The 20,278-nt window shown below is 48.7% G+C and overlaps 1 protein-coding gene and 1 long non-coding RNA gene across 4 annotated transcripts in view; one reads left to right on the top strand and one right to left on the bottom strand.

Annotated features, from left to right (window-relative positions):
* The window catches only part of CASC4 (cancer susceptibility 4), a 21,771-nt gene continuing 6,775 nt past the window's right edge, over positions 5,283 to 20,278 (top strand). Inside the window, exons 1-8 of one of the 2 annotated variants that reach the window (XM_021407641.1) lie at positions 5,283 to 5,786; positions 10,359 to 10,413; positions 11,305 to 11,407; positions 12,421 to 12,511; positions 13,645 to 13,789; positions 14,639 to 14,719; positions 15,066 to 15,164; positions 15,644 to 15,814. In XM_021407641.1, coding sequence (XP_021263316.1) covers positions 5,460 to 5,786; positions 10,359 to 10,413; positions 11,305 to 11,407; positions 12,421 to 12,511; positions 13,645 to 13,789; positions 14,639 to 14,719; positions 15,066 to 15,164; positions 15,644 to 15,814 — 1,072 coding nt within the window. In that variant the 5' untranslated portion in view covers positions 5,283 to 5,459. The remainder of the gene's footprint in view (positions 5,787 to 10,358; positions 10,414 to 11,304; positions 11,408 to 12,420; positions 12,512 to 13,644; positions 13,790 to 14,638; positions 14,720 to 15,065; positions 15,165 to 15,643; positions 15,815 to 20,278) is intronic. The other variant, XM_021407642.1, reaches the window with a different exon arrangement.
* LOC110403893 overlaps positions 17,694 to 20,278 on the bottom strand; it is a 17,747-nt gene continuing 15,162 nt past the window's right edge. For both annotated transcript variants that reach the window (XR_002441888.1, XR_002441889.1), the window contains exon 3: positions 17,694 to 17,895. This is a non-coding gene — a long non-coding RNA (uncharacterized LOC110403893). The remainder of the gene's footprint in view (positions 17,896 to 20,278) is intronic.

Here is a 20,278-nt window from a genome sequence, read left to right as displayed (position 1 = left end):
GAAAGGCGTTTTTGCTGAGCGCTGCACGTTGCTAGAAATGCTCGTTTGAATGCACACCTGCAGCACTGACTTGGAGGCTCACTGCTGCTGAGTTCACTTAGGGCGCATGGCCTGACCGCGTCCCACCCTAAGGAAGTTGAGTGCACACACTCTGAGAGCTGCTGCTCACCGAGCTGAAGCCCAGCGATCAGATGGCAGCAGCCAAAGCATCAGGAGCTGCTCGACCCGGAAGAGAAACCAGCAGGACTTGGAGAACTACGGGCTGACACAAGGGCAGCCTGAGCACACCGCAGCACCCAGCCTGGGCGATCCCAACGCGCGCTCCAGCACCGCCACCCACGTGCACTCATAGAACACGCTGATAACGGGAATAATCGTTCTCACTCGCTGCTACTGCTGCAAATGAGGCAACAGAACTCTCAGCAGACGCAGCTCTAGGATAAGCAGGTGGCGTTCTGCAGCCACTTTGCAAGACCGCCGTACTCCAGCATCCATGCCACACATCAGCTCAAACCATCCCATGCGCAGCAGCGCTCCCAGCGCAGCGCTATTCCGTGCCAGCAGCTCGCATGCCGATGTGGAGGTGCTGGGGGAATGCTGCTCTTTGGGACAGTAACCCAGCTCACCGACAGATGGAGCGTGTTCACCAGCCGTACCGTGCGTGCTACCAGTCTGAGCTAATTTAAGTCCTGCATTCAGAATGTTTGCAAAAAATACAAACTCGTGACACACGCGGGGAAAAAAAAAGCAGCAGCGTTATCCCGCTGCGGTTAGAAAACAGCCTTCGAATATTTAAGGTACACACTTCTAAAATTAGAGTTTTCCACAATGCCAAAGAGCTCAGAAAGTCACTGCGCTCTCATACACAGCATTCACAATTCTATACTGAATCTATAGCAAACTTTCAACTCCACAGCTGCATTCCCACCTCTTAAGAAGAGGAAGAAAGTCTGGAGCGAGTCACAGCAGCACCCAGGGAACACAGAATGAAGCTGCAGAAGGAGACCCAGCCCAGGAGCATTCCCTTAGGGCTTATCCTACCGCCGGGAATAACCCAGACACGGCAGCACTGCTCTCAATCCGCAGCCATACCCAGCACGGCACAACCAGGAGCAGCGCTGGGGGGGCTCCTCCACACACACTGCAGCGCCCCGTGCCTGGAGCCCCCCACCCGCGGTGGCTGGGGCAGATGCTCCAGGCTCAGATCCCCTTCCCCTACACACCTCATTGAAATCACCCCCACCACAACCCACCTAACCAGACCTGTTCTCTGCACCACTTCAGCTGCCCTAAATTGGCCTCCCCTGCCCCACTCAGCCCCACCTGGGGTCCCTCTCCAATCCTCCTCAGGGGCTGAAGCTCTAGGTAAGCCACTTAAGATCAGGCCTGGATACGGATGCCTCGTGAGCTTTGCCGTGGGTGTGCTTCAGCTCTCATTTCTGGCTGTGCAGGAGGAGCTGGGAAGCAGTGCCGGGGCCCGAGCCATCGCCTCGCCTGGGGGAGCTGCCCCTGGGCTGCCCCTTGCAGCTGGGATCACTGCTCAGCCCCGCGTCGCTGCTCCTCGCTCTGTGGCACTCGGCTGCATGTTTTACTTGCTGATAACTTGCAGATGTGTATTATTCCATGAGGACCTGTTTCCTTCTGCCTGGACCCAAACCTAAGCCGGGCTCTCCCTGAATGCCCTGCTATTGGTTCGCATGGATTGCCTTTCCCCGCAGCGCTGCATGGAACAGTGCACGAGAAAACCAAACACATCAAGATTCATCTTTCATTTGAAAACTTGTTTCAGATTCTGAAGGGCTCCAAAAGCTTGAGGAGTAGAACAGTGCAGACTCTTCCTGTTTGTTGGTTTAAATGTCAAAATGTCTCGGCAATAATATACTGCAGAACACTATAGCTCTAAAAATACCGTACGTGGGGCTCTTGTGCTTTATAGCAGAAAATGAAGGGAAATAAATAACAACCAGAAAACCCTTTGCCAGGCAGAGTATCTGCAGTAAAGTAAAACCAAAATCAAGCACGTAATGTGCATTTCATCAGGAAAAAACCATCCTGCTTAGTGAAACCAGCTGAAGAGAACGTCTGTGACCTGCCTGCAAATGCTGCGGGAGAACACGCTGCCTGAGAAGCTTCAGAAATCTCTTTGCATGCAACGCAGGGAGAGGGCTGCGCCAGGCAACAGCCTGGGGAATTTCAGGTACTTGTAAGTCAGTATGCATATTCTCGAAAGACAACGAGGCTTTTAGGAACTCCACTGCCTAGCTGTTCATCGCCATACGTGCCCCGGACCCATACAAAGAAATGATGAAATGTGTTTTCCCCCTTTACCTGCCTAGCCCTGGAGCTGGAGCATCCGAAGGCGCAGGGCTTCCCCCTTCTCCCCTGTGCCCGTCTGTGTTTTATCAGCACATGGTCACATCCAGCTCTGCATGCCCACAGCTGGCAGTGACTTCTGCTTCCGAAATGCTGAGGAGCAGGTTTCCTGCTGGCTGCAGCACTGACGGGCGGGCTGGGACAGAGGTGGTATTTTCAGCTCATTGTGTCTCAGTGCCCCCCGTGAGACCTGCCTGTCACTGCCCATGCTCTGCACGCTCCAGCGTCCTTCCAGACGGAGCTCCTACAGCTCCAGCGTTCATCCCATGCAGGTCTGCATCCTGCGGAGCCCTCTGCAGCTTTATGCCTCGGCCTTCCTTCTCCAGGAGCACATCCCTGTAGGAGAGGCCGTACAATGTCACGCACGAAGTCCCTCCCTTGTCTGGGCAGGGAGGAGGACGCAGCTGGGAGCAGAAGCGCAGCACAGCCCCTCTGCCCCGCGGTGCCTCCTCCCTCACCCGGCAGCAACGCCACGCGGGTCTCAGCCGTGCCCTGAGCAGCCCTCGAGGAGCGGCTCCTCGTGCAATGCACGTAGCACGATTTGCACACGGCGTGCTCCGCAGCACAGCAGTGTACGATGACACTGTGCAGCGAGCGGAGGGAGCACGCCTCTCTCCTTATCCCTGCTGCCTACAGGTTTCCCTCCGCGCCCGTTTGCCGTGCCGCAGAAATAACCTTTCCCATTCATCTCCTCCTCACCACTCACCGCTCCCTGTGCCTCTTTGCAGCCCTGCTCCTCGTCTTCCCCGAGCTCCCCCAGCACAAAGCCACCGTGTGCCTTTGATCACCCCTCGGTTCACGACCTCCTTAGAAGATGCGATGAGAACGGCAGCGCTCGGGAAGCACAGCGCAGATCCACGCACCGACAGAACCTTCCCTTCGTTCTTAATTTCCAGCCTGCCCCCTCCCGCCCCGTTTATTTCACTTTCCCCACTTATTTTTTTCTCCTCACACGCTCACACAGACACAGGAGGCATCCTTAGAGGGCAGAGCCTGCCAGGAGCGTGGTGCTGAGGCTGTTTTTCTCCTGTATGCACTACTTGACACTTATCAAAATTGAATTCCTTTGCTGTTACTCAGTTTCCCCACGTCATGGAGTTACATGACCCTTTCTACTCAGCTGTCCTGTTATCCATAACTTCCTTTTCCCTTGATCTCTCCAACCACTACGAACTACGGACAAAGAACACAAACTCACATCTCTGCTAAACAAGCTCCCGACTCCATCCTTGCTAACTTTTACCCCGTTATCCATCCACGAGCAGACTTCTCCTTTATAGCTTCATAGTTTGGGAAACCTTTCCGAGGAGCTCAAGACAATTTGCTCGAACTGAAGTGTGTTGTGACAATCCAATAACTGGTAAGCATTTATTTCTGAGCCCCGCAGAAATCTCTAATCGGAGCCAGGGAGCTGACCCTGCCCTGGCAGAGCTGCGCTGACACTCCCCACATCCACCGTGTTCACTCGCGGATCTATCCCTAGCACCTGCACAGCCTCCCCCAGCCCGCCCGGTGCTCGTCACATCGCGCACGGAGGCGGCAGCTGCCCCGCTCTCCTGCACGCAGCGAAGCGCTGCGGCCCCGCGCCCGAGCTGCTGCAAAGCGCTGCGTCCCGCTCCCACGGATCCGCGCTCCGTCGCTCCCGTGCTCCCGCCCCGCGGTGCCGGCAGAAGGCTCAGGAGGAATCTAACGCGGGAACAGGGACACGCGCTGTGCCAGCCCTGCTTCTCCTCGCCTGCTTCTCTTCACACCTCTGCAGACCCGGTGAGGCTGGGAGCTTATAACCCCGTAACTCTAATGCATGCGAGCACTTCTCATGCCTTCAGCAAGTTACTCTTCGCGACCTTTTTGCTCTGCCACGCGGTGGCTCTACATTTAAGCTGGCAGGCCGCTTCCTCTGCTTTCTGTTTGGACGCGGCCCGTGCTCCTTAGCGCGGCTGCTTGCTCTGCGGCAGCGCCGCGGTGCCGGCCTGCAGCCCCGGGCCGAGCTTCTCCCGCTCGGTCTCACAGCACCCTGCGTGTGATGCAGAGACGCCACATCCCCCAAACGCCTTTCATCTACGAACTTCCCCGATCCGCACAGCTCCCCTTCCCAAAGACAAGCATTACTACCGCACTTCTTAAATTTATATAGGTATATAGTTTCTACAAAGATGCTACATCTGAATACGGCTGCTCTTACAGAGCGGCTCTTCAATAAAAGCTGATAAGGCGCGTCAGGTTTTGTCACGATTCCGACCCATTTTCCCTCTTTGCAGCCTCCGCGCTCCCCGAGGCGGGCGCAGCGCAAACCTGTTCCCGCCGTGCCCCGCAGGGATGGCCGCGAAGCTCCGCCCCCGCCGGGCAGCGCTCCCAGCAGCGCGCAGCGCGCGGAGAGACGCGCGGCCCCCGCCCGCGTGCCGCCACGGAGCGCACAGCGCCCCCTGCAGGACGCACCGCGGAACGGCAGCGCCGCGCGGCACCCGGCGGGGAAAGCGGGCGGCTGTGCGTGGCACGGCCGCGCGCCGCACCCACCGGAATCGATTCCTGCGTTCCCCTTCCCCCCCAGCTCTCAACCCGGCGCGCCGCTGTTTCCCGCGGTGACTCCGTTCCGCGCTGCCCCGGCACTGCCGTCCTCGGGCTCGGGCAGGGACTGCGGCCGGAACCCGGGGCTGAGCTTCCGACACATTCTGACTTTCCGCCCCTGAGACACAGCTGCCGCGGTGGCACGAGAGACGAACGGGGCAGCGCGGTAACGCCGCGCGCTCTCAGCGTTTATCCGAGCACGCACAGAGCGCGGCGCTCAGCCCCTCCCGGACCGCCCGCCAGGCGGCGCTGACGGAGCGGGGCACGACGGACGCGCGCGTCGCGCTCCCGCGAGATTTGGCACCGCGACGTCTCGCGAGAGCCGGGCGGCGGAAGGGGCGGGGCCGAGCCGGCCGGGAGGAGGGCGGCGCGCCGCCAGCGCGGCTCTGCGGCCTGTGCCCGTCCGCTCGTCTCCGCCGGTTCTCCGCGCTGCCGTCCCCGCGGCCCCGCGCCGCGCGGCCCCTCTCAGGCGCGGGCGGAGGCGGAGAGCGGGCGAAGCCCCCGCCACGGCGGCCTCCCCCATGGTGGGCTTCGGGGCCAACCGGAGGGGCGGCCGCCTGCCCTCCTTCCTCTTCGTGGCCCTGCTGGTGGTGATCGCCGTCCTCGCTTTCAACTGCTGGAACGCGGCGTCGCGCCAGGCCGTGCTGCGGGAGGAGCTGGCCGAGCTGCAGAGCCAGGCCAAGCGCACCGAGGTGGCCCGCGGGCGGCTGGAGAAGCGCAACTCCGACCTGCTGGGCCGGGTGGACTCGCACCGCAAGCAGCTGGAGCAGAAGGAGGCGGACTACAGCCAGCTGAGCAGCCAGCTGCAGGCCCGCGACGGGCAGGTGAAGAGCTGCGAGGACAGCAGGGTGAGTGCCGCGCTGCCGGCCCGGCTCGTGCTTCTGCCCCTTTAAATTCACGCGTTTAATGAGCGGGGCAAGAAAACGCATTTCATGGCCACAGAAAGTAAATACGTGGCTTAGTCTGAAGAGCAGGAAGTGCGCTGGGAGAATTACCAGCTCTTTCTGACTGATCTGCTTCGTATCAAAGTTCCGTGTTGTTTCCTGCTAGCCATTAAAATTACGCCGTTGTGCGCTCAGCTGACGTTTTTATTTCTCCGATTGGATTCTTCTGAGGTTCAGGTAGAAGCCTGATTAGGTACATAACGGTAGGCAGCAGAGCTCTCTTTTGGAAATAAACGCAACTAAACAGCGTCGTTGCTAGAAAGAAAGGGATGCCACGGGATCTGCTTCGACTTATAAACAAATATTGCACAGACAGGGAAGCTGGGAAGTCTGCAGTGAGTGAAGCTGATCTGTTGTGCTGGAATCAAAGAGGTTAGGTTTGTGACAGAGGCCATTCCTCTTGTCCAAGGCAGACGACGAGTTGTAGGGCTCTAAATGGCCGTGTTTCGTGTTTCGTTTGTTTTTAAGCTGCATGTTAAGATACACATAGTGAGGGCGTGCGGGTGTAGCTGTTTAAAAACCAAGCACTGAGAGACTTTTAAGTGACTGGCTCAGAGAGCAGAGGGTGAAGCAGTCAAAAAGGTCTCTTACCAAAAAAAGCACACAGTATGTGTAAATTACTTGACCTGAAAACTTGGCTGATATATATATGTGTGTGTGTGTGTGTGTGTGTGTTCTCGGAATGGAGTTTTGCAAAGATGTTCTTGAACGCACGATGTTACACCAGTGATTCCAGTCCGTTTGTGAAATATGAGAGCTGTAACAAAGCACCAGCACTGGTGGTTCCTGGGGTATCAAGGGGTCACAACGAACCTGGGTTTGCTTCACAGCAAGCTCCATTGAGGGGCTGTTCTCTGGCAGCTGTTGCAGCGCTGGCTGCACTTTGAGCTCCTTCCTCTGGCAGCAGGCTCTTTGCTCCGTGCACACACATATCAGCCGTGTGTTTACCAGTGCTGTTGCACGTCCCACGGCACCACTGTTTGCTCTTGTGACAGATGTGCAGTGGTAATCAAGTGTTCTGGTGTCTTGTTTAAAGAAACAAATAAAAGAAACCCATGTGCACGCAACCCCTTTGCACTCAGAGTTGGAACTGCAGCACCTGCTGCTGGCAAGGCAAGGGAGCTGGGAGGTGCTTCTTGGTAGGGCAGCGCTGAGGAGCATTGAGGCACGGCAGGAAAGTGCCTGGTGTCTCTGGAGGCTGCTGTGAGGATGACTCCCTAAAATACTTATTTTGGTACACCAGGAGCTGGGAAACAAATGATGGTAAGTCTGGTTTGATCCGTTCTTAGCTGCTGTGTTTAGGCCCACCGGAACTACTGTCCCAAATCTCACAACGGTGGCGTAGCTGATCTGTGGAGGTGAATCTCTCACAAAGAAAGCTCTTCTAAAGAAGCTGAAAAAACAAACGAGTATCTTTATAATTTAGAGGAGAAGAGCCTTTCTGGAAATGGAAATCTACTGAAATGAAAAGGAATGCGCAGACTTGCCTCTACGCTGAAGACGAGATGTAAAGAGGAGCAGTGCCAGCACACACGGCGCTCAGGGCAGGCTGCTGGGCCTGGGGATGGGGCGGAGGCGGACGGGCAGTGACCACCCCGGTGCTGGGGAGGCGATGCACGCGCTGTCAGTGGTCTCCTCAGTGTTTCATGCTTCTTTGCCTGTCGCCAGGAAACGTTTTTTCAGGGCTTTACTCATCCCTTTGCAGTCAGCTCAATGAGAAGACTGAGTGGCAGGAGTTTGTGGTGGAGAGCTTCCAAGCGGCACCACACCGCGTGTAGGGGTTCGTACCTGTGTCTGCTGTCGCAGCTCTCAGGAGCACGCCTTTTTTGTTCCAGAGCTGTTGCTGACCGTGCCAGGTGTGTAGTACATCTGTGTCCCTTTGCTGGTGCTTAGAAATGTGCTTCATGGGATGAACCTGCCTGGTGAAGCACCCTCGGAAGCAGCTGGCTGTGTCCTTTTCTGCCAGAGCTCCTCGACAGCTCCTCAGTTTGCGTAGCTATAGCTCTGCTGCCGTGCTGTTGAGTGCATGCTCCTCAGCAGCAGCATCTCCAAGGCTGCGGCACGGTGCTAACACTGGCTGTTGGGAAGAGGGCAATTGATGGAGTAGAAAGGTCGTGGACTATATCCCCTTTTGCTATCAGTCTTTTAAAAGGGCGTTCATGTGCTGGTGCAGCACGTGCTGTAGTGGTGGATGGGCAATGGCCAGACTCGTGGGGCGGTATGGACGCCCGTGTGTGCGGCTTTGGCAGCAGTTTGGGGAGCTGGAATGACTCTGAGATAGGAGTGGGTGTTTGCAGCTTGCCACCTGTTTCATTGGGAAGCACCGCCTGTGTTCTGTACTGCAATAAATACATACAGATAAATGCAGTAAATACAGGAAGATAAGCTCCAGTGTGTTTGTAACTTTCTTTCCCTAGGCTGCCTTTCGTTATGGGAGGGGCGCTTTAGAAGCACTGGAGGGGTTGCCTTGCGTATAACTGGCTCTGCCAACCACGGGATTTCTGATGTTTATTTTCCTGTGCAGAGCTCAATGAGCTACAGAGAATTTCTTTTACGCTTCCCAACTGCTTTGGAAAGGATCTGGGAAGCCATGAGGAATACAGACAGTGCACGTGGCTCTGGCTTCCAGGAGCACGCGGATCTGGAAGAGCTGGATTCGTGCCATGGTTTGTGCGGTGGTGTTTTTGCATGTGGAGGTGGAGCAGATCCCATGAATCATTAAACGCTTCTTCCCTTTCCGTCCCTCGGATTAGGGACATTTGCTGTCAGCCAGGCAGTTTTGGCAATAAATTCTGTCGCTTTTCTCTGAAACTCAGAGTTGTCAAAATGAAAGACTGCGTGATAAAACTGATGCTATCTCCAAATCAAATTCTTGTTCGCAGAGAGACAGTTCCGCCACACCACTTCACAAGTCAGATGTTTTATGGGGTGAGGAAGAAGTGAGCTGGCAGGAGGGCTTTCTGTATTATGAATTCTGATATATGAAGCTTTGAAAACAGCTCAGTGCTTTGCAGAATCTCTGTTGTTTGTATGCTTATTGTGTTCTGGGGAAGCATTGCATTAGAGTGGAAGGCAGGAAAAAAAATGGTAATTATTGCCAGTGGTTTTGCATTATTTTTTTTTCTACATCACCTGCTTTTGTCTTTCTCTGAAAATAGAGAAGTGCACTTCTTTACTGAGTGGTCAATAAATCCTGCTCACAGTGGCTCCTCTCGCTGGGTGGTGAGCTGCAGGACGGGCACCCATTGGAGCAGAGGCTTGGAGCTTGCTTTTCTGTTGGGCTTCTGTGTACAGTCCTTGCTGCAGGCTAAAATAGAGCATGGGAAGCCCAAAGCAAGCTCTCCTTTAATTTGGGCGTTCTTTGTCAGTCCTGAAACTAGAATGTCTTTAATTTTCTGGTGAGCAGAGCGTGTAACTTGTTCTCAAATGTGTGGCTGTGTAACACGCCGAGAAGGCTCTTCAGGTGTCCCTGCGGGCTGTTCCTGTTGGATTCTGGCAGTGTGGTCAGGCTTCTCAGGCTGCCAGGAGATTGCACCCTCTGATGCTCTTTTCTGGAGAAATGGCCCCGCTGAGCAGCTCCCTACAAGCCCCACAGATGGGCAGATAGCTGTCTCGGTCTGGTGCTGTAGGGCCTGGCTGGGAATCCAAGCTGCTGGCTGTGCTCGTGCTGCGTTCCCTTGGCTGTGGTGGGAAGTGGGGTTCTCGGGAAGCAGAGACAACACGACTTCAAGTGGTGCTGAAGCTGTGTGTCAGAATGCCTGGGCCCAAGCTTTCTGCGTGTTTTTGGCATTGCTCTGCTTTTTTTCAGTTAGCTAAATGCAGTCTGTAGTATTCCGAGAGGGGACTCTGGGCTTGTCACCAAGGCTGACGCTCCGTCTCAGCACCCTTCAGTTACCCCTCGCATCAGTCATGGAGCTGCAGGATAAGTAATTGCAGTATCTGTGTTGCCTGCTGATGCTCTTGGATTTTGCCACCCTGTCTTGCTATGCTCTACGTGTGCATTTTTCTCTTAATTTCTACTGCTTTTGTTTGCAAAAACAAGAGAAAACGCCTTTGCTCCATGACTTTGTGTACGTGCATTTCTTTTTATTGCAACTGCTTTTTTTTCCTGACTAAAAATACCCAATATGTAGCGGTTGTGGAGGTCTACTGGTGCCAGATTCTTTCTTAAAAGTATAATTTGTGTTAAGAATGTAATGTAGCATCACATTAAATATTTACTTCAAATATACGTTAGGCAAAAAATTGCTCTGCTAACAGTGCTGCTTGTTTATGTTTATATGCTTACGCTTCGACTTTGGAAATTCATTGTCCCTTTTGCGGCAGCAGAATGCAGGGCTTGGTGTAGTCCTGGCAGAATCTGCTCCTTTTCATAATGAAAATTAGTGAGTTAAGAAGCATCTAAATCGTTACAGTCTAAATTCTCCGTAGTCTGCTGAAGATTGCCTACGTTGATGTAATGTTTCTGTCTTCCAGGTGAAGCTGCAGAACAACATATCGTATCAGATGGCAGACATACATCGTTTAAAGGGTAAGGAATTTATGGCCACACTGTACTTTGTAACTGCCCGGCTGCTGCAGAGCGTGGAATGGAAGCCCAGGCGGTGCAGGGTGTGTTGCAGAAGCTGACGGTGTTTGTTGGATGTCTGCTCTGCGTATCACTGCAGAACTGCTGCCCCCAGGCTCGGTTCTCCTGTCTGCAGCGAGGCTCTGTGTTCTGGCACTGCTTGCTTCCAAGATGCTGCAGTCATTATCACGACCAGCTCCACAGTTCAGTACAGCTGGACCAGCAGTGCTGGGATCTTTCAGGGCTGTCCTTGCACGCATTGGAACCGTGCATCGGTTTGGGGGAAACCCGTGCCAGCTAACGCCAAAGTTTGTGTGTGCCTGCAGACAACGTACTTGGCATTTCTGCCTGTGTCTGTATGGTTACTGCTGAATGTAGCAGGGAGTCTAAACAGTTATTAATGTCCTGAGAAGCAGGAGAAAAACTATTAGAACAGTTGTGGCGGTTTTTTTGAGCGGTGTGAAAATACCTTCTTTGTACATTCACTGCTGAAAAAGAGCAACTTAATGATACTTCTGTGTTACTCAGAATAACAGATTCTTTACAGGAAATTGGGGGAATTTCCAAGAGACAGGTGAAGTAGCCCTGTGTGCATCTTCTGAATGGAAGGGAAAGAACAATTCAGCGTTTTCAGCATCGGTTCCGTAGTATTGGAAGAGTTGTTCTATATTTTGTAGTGATGCTTGCCGTACCTAAGAAAGTTGGCATCTTTTTCAGTTTAAAAGATCTTTATACATAGAGGAAATAACAGAACTCGAGCAACTTTTAAACTCACATAGCAATAGCAGAAGTTGTATCTGCCATGGGGCATTTTATATTCCAATTACACGTTAACGTCTTTGCTTTTTGGTCTAGAACAACTGGCAGAATTACGGCAGGAATTCATCCGCCAGGAAGATCAGCTTCATGAGTACAAGAAGAACAACACTTACCTTATGAGGAGGCTGGAGTACGATAGGTAGGTCTGCCAGAGAGTTAGTAACTGCTCGTTTGTGTGTATGTAATACAAGGCTGTCGTTGTTAAAAAGCACAAAGGAATTGGTGTTAACCTTCAAACTTGAGTGTACCCGTTTGATGATGCAGCTTTAATTAGAACTTTAAGATCGAACATCTAGCCATTATTTTGATATAAAGTGAGATGTAATCTATGCAAAATCTGGCTTATTTGAATTGTTCAGTGTTTAGAACATTGAGATCTCAGTTAACAAGCATGTGGAAGAGTTCAATGAACAAAGCTCATTGAAAGCCACTGGGATAGTTACTCGCTGTTTTCCTAATACAGTAATACATCCAACTGAAGTTAAACCATTGTGTGTAATTGAAATTTCGAGTACAGGGGAGAAGCAGGGAGAACTACTACTCCTGAACCTGAAGGAATAGGAGAGAACAACACTGAGAAAGTGCTTGAAACTTTCACTTGAAAAAGTGGATGTTCTTCTCTGTTTGTGCTACGTTGGTATTTGCCTGTTTGTGCGAGATGGGAATCGTGTTGGGTTGTGTGGATCTCTGTGTGGCATGTTAGAGATATTGGAAGACCCAGCTGTGTCGTCCATTGATGTTATTTGGGTTGGTAACCAATAGTCCTAGTTGTGCATCTTCTGTGTTGACAGCCACGGGAGATGTATTACTTTCCAAGTGGAATAAATACGTGCTGATGACAGATTCACTGGGAAGCTTGGATTTTCAGTTGCTTTCCAGGTTTTGGAGGAAATGTGTTCGAGGCACTTCTGTTATGTTACTGTTTTTGTGCTTTGTCCTTGTTTTTTCCAGTTCTGCTTTTTTCCTGTGTTCAGTCCATTTCCATTCCACACGCATCTAATTCCAGGACAGAGTTTTGGACAGACTGTTGTGGTTATATCTCAGGTTTTGCTTTTTGTGCCACTTCATTTTTTGTCCCTATTATATTTATGGGAGAGCGGATATAACAAATCCAACAAACAAAATATGACCGATCATGTATTTCTACTTAAGTCTGCAGTGTGGGCAGCAGATCAAGGAAATGAGAATGCAACACGAAGAAAACATAAAGAAATTAATGGACCAGATTGTTCGGGAACAAAAGGTGATGCATCATTACATTTCTTTGAAGTAGAAGAACTCAAAGTCCTTTGGTTGTTGACTCAGCAGATCAGATATACGGAGGGCTTGCACATTTCTCCTCTGAGGTTTGGTTAAGCGTTGTGCTGGGATGGATGTCAGTGTAAGACCATCTGCCTGTTTGCTCAGTCATTGAACTGAGCCTTGAAGATGAGGCTTAATTCTTTGGTCTGCTACCGCCTTCCCGTGTGACATTGTGCTTTAGGATTGTAGTTTCTCTGTAAAATGCACGTTGCTTTGTAGTTGCACAGGGCAGGATCTGTGTTCTTACAGTCTTTTGTAGGTTATTGCAAAAAGCATCTTGAACTCTGCCGAGGCCTCCAGTGCTAATGTGACGGAGATGACAATGGCGTGTTTGATTATATGAGGCCATTAGAATACACCCAGTTTCCTACAAATAGGTGAAATAGCCTGCTTCTCTGAAGATTGAATTTCCTTGTTTAGTCTCTGTTTAGAAACATTTCAAGTAATAGGGCAGACTTCAAGTAGGTTTCAGTCAGATCTTGAAGTCTAGAACTGTTTTTAAGTCTGCGACCTTAGGTGCAAGGCCAGTGGTGCCTTTACTACTTTGTGGTATATTTAAGAGCTGAGTTGACCTTAACTCTCCTTACCGTGGTATTTGTCTCTGTGTGCCCATATACTTTTGTTTATTCGTAAATTGCATGTGGTAGGTGCCTGCTAGAGGCAGCATGCTAGCAAACGTAGCACCTGTGAAAATCACTTCCAAGGCTCTCTGCCTGTTTCATTCCAATTAAAACTAACGTGTTGTGGGATGGTAATGGTTTTCTTGCCATTCTTTTGTGATAGCTCAGATGTTATTCACAGTTTATGAATGGTTTGGCTATTGTATGTATGCCACTGTAATTTTCATACAGCTGTGCAGTGCTTTACGTTCTGTGTCCAGAAGCACAGCTCCAACCCTCAGGACTGGTTCACATGGAGAGGCCTTCTGCTGTTGTTTGCTTTGGTGATCATCTGATTCATAAATGCAATTTGGTTTGTTCAAAGCAAATCTTAACTTTATGGTGGTTTTCTGATTGTTTTTTTAATTTTCAGGGATGTGCTTAATAATTGTTCTATATTAATTTGTTCTAACAGGCAACACAGAGAATTCAGTCCAGTAAAGATGCTGAAGTAAATCCCCATGGTGAGGACCAGGCAATATCTAAGACTGTTCCAGAGATGGAAGTTAAAAATGCAGAAAATAACGAGCTGCCTTCAGATCGTGTTGTAGATGGCAAAGGTATTTCCCTTTTTTGGGCATTTCTGATGCATAGTGGGCCAAATGCGTTGTGTCCTTGGCTATTGTACAGAATCGTGTGTTTCTCTGCAGTAGAGCAATGAGTTGTATGTCACTGTACTAAGAGTTCAGAGGTATCTGGAGATTGTCACGTCCTTTCTCTGAGCCTTCCTGTGAAAGTAGTTTCTTGCACAGTTTTGTGTTCCTCTTTACCGTTTGTTTGGCATCTCCTTCCTCACGTGGCCGCTTGTCAGCTGGGGATTGGCACTTCACTCACCGTGAATTGTTGTGTGGTGAGTTAGGGAAGTGGAATGTTGCTGGAGAGCTGGATTCTGCCCAGAGGAGGTGGCTGGAGGTGAGGAGCATTGAAATCTCTCTGCAAAGTCTCTTGCTGAGAAACTCAGCAGGAAGAGTGGGAGCCTTTGGTTATCAGGAGCTGTGCAGGAAGCTCTCAGTGAGTAACTGTTGTGATTGTTTCCTGCCTCTAGGCCCCTCCAAAAGGTGCTTGGGTTCCCCTTGCTTCTACTTCTTGTGCTGCCGAAGCTGCACCTTTTTGTATCAGTTCAGTGTCTTTTACAGCCAGTTTCAGCAAGCTTTCCCACTCAGCTACCAAGAGCAGTGCATCTGTTTTCCATTCTTTTCTGGGGATTGCACAGGCTGATTTGGGGATCAGTGCTCCAAGGCAGTCTTCAGCGCTTGGACAGAGCAATATGAGGAGTCTTGTAGTTGGATTATCAATGTGGGACATTTTCTGTGGATGAAGGGCATTTCTTCTGGTCTTAGGGACCTCCGCAAGAGGGAAACTGAGTCTTAATGATTAATAAGTTAGAACATCCTATTTTTGTCTTACAGAGAAAGTCAAACCAGGAGGAGATGCAGGCATGCCTGAAATAGAAGACAACGACCCTGCTAAAGCTGAAGATACTCCCACTGGTTAGGAGAAATATTCTAATGCTTTTGTGTTAGGGTTTTTGATGTTACGTGTATTCCATGTGAATACTACGTGTTTCATAATTAACACAAAGTTTTAAAATCTGTCTATGCTAGTAAAGTTCAACAGAAATATAAAATCTGAACATTTTTACTGTTTGTTATAGTTCTGAATCCTCAAAACCAAGGGCTTCAGTGCTTCCAGTAGTTTGGGGTTTTTTGGCAGGAAATCTTATATTTCATATTTTCATCCATGATTCGAAGACAAAATGTTTACAGGATTGTCAGAGGAAGAGTTATTATATTGTCAGTTTCACATTAAAGATTTTGTCAATGTATTTTGTTCTAGCTATAAAGAAGCCACTTATCTCAGCTCCCAGAAGTGATAATCATCAGCCTGTTATAAATCATCCAACCGAACAGCCCCGCGCTCCAAATCTGGCACCAGGTAAAACTCTTACTAGCAGATGATGTGCCAACCTTTTGTGCCAAACTTCCCAATTAATATCTGCTGTTTATCATGAAAACTAGGTGCAAGTGGCCTTCTCTTCATTTGATACTGTTACAAAGAAAAGAAAAAACGATTTCTGCTGGATACAAGATCGAATGAATTCTTAGTCTGGGCTCCTTAGGTGCCGGGGTTGCTGCGTACACAATCTCTTCTTGCTCCTACTTGCACCCCATAATTTCTAAGCCTTTTGATCAACTTGAGCCAAATTTGACAACTAGAAGCCAAATTTGAAGATTGAAGATTTCTCCACTGGACAGGAGAGAGTAAAATTAGTAATCCTCTGTATGGGTACTAGTTAGGGTTGCAGCATATCATCAGGAGTTGATTACTTGTTAGAATGTGATTATCTTTTATGGTAGCATTAAAACCTTTGTTTGGAACCATGTAAACACTGAACACACTTCCTTATTCTCTAGGTTTGCACGGTGACGATGGAAATGCTGATAATGTGAAAGAGGTACCTCCAAATTCTCTTCAGCACTTAAATTTTGGTGAAAATACGGAAAGTCAGAATGAAAACAAAATTGAAGTAGACCATATAAAACTTCAAAAAAGCAGAGTTGTCGACTTGCAAAAGATGAAGCAAAGTAAGTTGGTCAATGTCATATACATCAATATAGTAGGAGAATTGTTCTGTTTTCTATCTGTTCTAATGCTGCTTATTTGGAAAATAGGAACCGTTACAACAGGTGACCTTCTGGAGAGTAAGCCTGAAAGGAAATGTAACGTTACTGTGTCTTTAAAACAAAAGCAAGAAAAGCTACACCTTGATGTGCCATCTCTTTTATGTAGTCAGTCAGTACATAAAACATATTTGCTTTTAGGCCTTTAAAATGTTTCAGGAAGGTACTGCACTTTAAATAGACAGCTAATTGAAGACTTCTGGTAATTGCATGATACAGTGACTTATATTCACGTTGTGTTGCTTGACTTACATACAGTGTTTGGGACAAACTCATTAGAACTCAGCCCTTACACAGAGGGGCTTTGATGTTGTAGTATATGTGTGTTGGCCAGAAGTACGTTCTCCCAGAACCCTTCTTTGCCACGATGCTGCCCCAGGAAGAAGTCTTCAGAGAGGAGCAAATCATACATTTGCTTATTGTGTATGATGGTAGTAATACTGATGAAGCTTAGTGGGTGGACAGCAGGTAAGAGTTTGCAGATATGCCCGTGGTTGTCTCTGCTCTGTTGATTCTGAAATGCATCTCCACCTTGCAGGTAATGCCTTAATGTTTGAGCTATATATTGTACTACGTGCTCCTGTATGTAGTACGGGGTAGACTGACCAGGTATACCTTAACCTATTGTTTTCAGAAACTCATCCCAGTTGTTTAGCGTTTGGTGACAAAGGCACATTTGAAGGAAAATCAAACAGTGCTGAAACATTTCTTCTTAGTTTTTACCCAAGTAAGCTGTGGGTTTTTTAATTACATACTTACTATAAACTCAACTTTGAATTTGTTTTTACTCAGAGTTAAAATAGATTTTCCTTAGGCTTTGGTTTCTGTGATGAAAATCTGTCTGTACTCTGAGATGGCAAGGCATTATATTCGAACTAACAACCCTCTTCTGAGTGTGAGAAGCAGTAAGGAAGGTTTCTGGAGCCTTCTGCCAGGAAATGCTGTTAATTCTGTGCGTTGGGTAAGCAGCAGTCTAGCAGTAGAGGTTTTGTTGAAAGAGTCATGAGCTGGTTTCAGTGATCAGTGAAGAGCTGTCTGGAAGCGCAGGTCGTCTCGGAACCATGAAGCTACCAATGCCTTTTTTGTCATGAGAGAGTTGGTGCAGGAGGTTTTGCTTTGCTAAAGTGGCAGTTTCTTTTCGTGGTCCAGACTTGTCTGGCACTTCTCTAACTTGGAGAATTTGCAGGAAAAATTCATACTTTCTAGCAATCCTTCAATATTCCTTGAATAACATAACAAATAAGTTGAAAATAACGTTCACAGGAATAAGTGGAGTATTTTTTGAGTGCTCTTGCAAAACAGAGGTTCAATTGTAATAGGGCCCGAGAGCACGTAGTCAGATTTGCGAGCTGACAGATGCTGGGGTATAACAGCATAGAGGTGTATGAGTGTGGGGGAGTTCAGTGTGTTCTCTCCTTTTTCCCCACCCCCTTGTAGCCCCCACAGGGTCGGATGCTAAAGCCCATAGATTGGTGCAAAACCTTATCCAAGAGGTTTGGGAAGCTATCTGGAGTAGTTTCTGAGCCTTTAACACCTTTGAGAAATGCGCTGATATACTGTAAGAAGATACGTCTAAAAAGTGAAAGGAAGGAGGATTTGAGGAGTTCCAGAGAACTTTAGCTTTGATATCCAGCATGAAAAATGAGCAAATTCTCCATCAGCTGGAATAAAATAAAGTGCTTAACATGGATTTTTCAAGAACAAATTACGTCAGCGATAAATATATATTCAGAGGAGCAAAAGCAGGATGGAACTTTGTTGCAGACAAACTAATGGAGACCTGTTCAGGAGTAAATTGCTATTTTATGGGTATCCAACTTTAAGAAGGGAGTATTCCAGACATCAGTATTCCAGGCATCGGTGAGTTTTATCTGAACAAAACTACCTGTGAGCTTTACATAGATGCATCTTTTCTTGGCACTGTTGCTGCTTGGTGCTGGCTGATAAACAGGATGTAGGAGACTTGCTTTCAGCAACGTGAAAGTCTGTAAAACATAAAAGTAGTTTGCAATTAAGAATGAACATCAAATGCACAGAATAAGTAACAAACAGAAAATGAGGAGTTCAGTAGAAAATGATACAAACAGCAGTCACTAAAAATGTTGGAAATCACATATCTACTAGAGTGTGTTAACAAGAATGACAGGTAAGATACAAAGATGGAGTATGTTCTCTGCTTTGTCTGGTGCTTGTGAGGCCGTCCCGAGGCGTTAAATGTCAAAGTTTAGAAAGATGAAGGCAGAAGAAATTGGGGTGGGGATTAAAGTATGAGAAGGGAAACAGATAATGAGGGCAGGCTTCAGTTACTTTAATACCACTCGTGGGTCTTTCTGATGAAGTGGGGGTATTCAAATAAACACTAAATGACATTAATTCAGTAAATAGTGTAATTCAAAATGAACATGTAGTTTTCTTCCACTTCATGTGTCCTGAGAAGTCCAAGACTGTTTAGTTTATCGAACAAGCTTCTTGAAGAACCTGCGTTGTGTGAGTGGCTGCAGCAGAACTGACACAGCCTCATGTTTCAGTTCTGGACGCTTTTAAATGGATTGGTTGTCTGCCCTGGGAACAGATTAACTGCATGGGGGGCAGGAGCAGTGATGGAAACGTCCCCACTGTAGGCTGTGGGTACCTGAGAGTCAGTAAGCACTGATCAGCCTTTGCACTTCAGCTTTCTTCTCCCTTCCCTGTGATACCTTGCATCATAATGATGCAACAAGGGAGAGGATTTCTTCCAGTCACATTTAGAAACCTGAATTAGTTACTTCTGTAATATTTGCTTCCTAATTGATCAGCAGTGGCCATTTTGAAAGGTCCACTGGTGTTAAATTAGTCCTTCTGCCTAGAGGAGAGCAGCTCCAGCACGCATCTCATGCTGCAGACGATTGCCTGCCCAGGGCTTGGTTTCTGGGCACTGCACATCTTGTCTCATCCCATGAGCTGATGCACAAGTAACCTCTTGTTGGTTGGGGTGTCTGTCACATGTGACCAGCTTCAGAATTGCGGAGCTTCTTCCAAAATACGCTTTCTTTTTTCATTTTATTAGCACAGATTTAAAAAGGATTTAAAAACTAACTTTGGTACTAAGTATGGAGGTGCCGACATTGCGGCTGTACGGTTTCAAAAGAGGTAGAGAGCAAAGGAAGCGCAGCAGGCACTGTTTGTGCTCCTGCCTGGTGCCTGGAGGGTGGGAAGCGGGGTGCAGCAGAGCTGCAACGTGCTGCTGCATGAAGCTGTCCTGTAAGCGGGGCCTTAGTGTGAGCATCGGACAGCTGCACGAGGGCTGTGTAAGGGTCCAGGTTAGCGACACTCAACTATTTATCTGGATTCCTTTTGTCAAACATTCCCTACGGATCCATCACATCCTTACGGGACATCCCATTGCTGTCACTTGCCTCTCCTGCTTTGTGACAACGCTCCGCTCTCAAACAGTCCTTGTAATGCCTGCGTTACAGACACTGGCTCACGTGTGGAGTGAGCTGAGTAGCAGCCCACGAAACCACCCTGTGCTCCTGGGACAGGTTCCAGGCGGTGCTGCCAGCCCGTGTCTGGTTCAGAAGGCAGCTGGTGCCTCGCTGGCTCCCATTCTGTTGGCCCAGGACCATGCGTGCATGCCCTGTGTCAGAGCTGATGCTCTCCTGGTGTTGGGCAGGGAGTCAGCTACTGCCTCCATCTCTCACACCTGGCTCTGCACACACGGTCGGTGGGGTGCTGGGTTCCCTGAGGCCTTCCTGATGTTTTAACCTTTCCTTCTGTCAGCTTGCACTTGTCATAGCGTTTCGGCACATCCACAGGCCTGTTTTCTTGTAAATTAAGTGCATTCAGTTCTTTCCCATACCTAATCTTATTTAATGTGTGCAGATTGTACAGTTCTGTTTGTGTAAGGCAGTGTCCAAAAATAAAAACAGTATTCGCAAGGATTACTGAATTACAGAGATGAATAGAGAATGCACAACATATCAAACTTCTGACGCAGAAACAGATCAGTTTCTTGTTTTAGGACCGTGACTGAGGCACCAGTTTCTGTACGTGAGGGTCACTAGCTTTGATTCTTCTGCTTTTCTTCAAGCACTATGTTACTGTTTCTGTTTGGAATTTTATATACTGCCACATACCAGTTTTCACTGTTTTAAGAGAAAAATTCATTTTTACATCTGTCCATTGTAACCCAACCACTTTTTTACTCCTAATGTTGAAATCATATCTTCAGTTTTACTTCAGTGTTTGTTTCCCACATGAATCACTTAACATCTGCCTTGGTAGACCTTTTTCTTGGTTCATTTCCAGTCTGTAATGATTGCATCGCACTTTGATCCTGTTCTTTGTGTATTCAGTCTCCAGACCTGTGCCCTTAAATAGTGTTGCTTT

Source organism: Numida meleagris, chromosome 9, assembly GCF_002078875.1.
Source record: "Numida meleagris isolate 19003 breed g44 Domestic line chromosome 9, NumMel1.0, whole genome shotgun sequence".
In the NCBI taxonomy this organism is placed as follows: domain Eukaryota; kingdom Metazoa; phylum Chordata; class Aves; order Galliformes; family Numididae; genus Numida; species Numida meleagris.
Note: the sequence above shows the minus strand (reverse complement) of the source record. Positions and strands in the feature narration are given on the sequence as shown.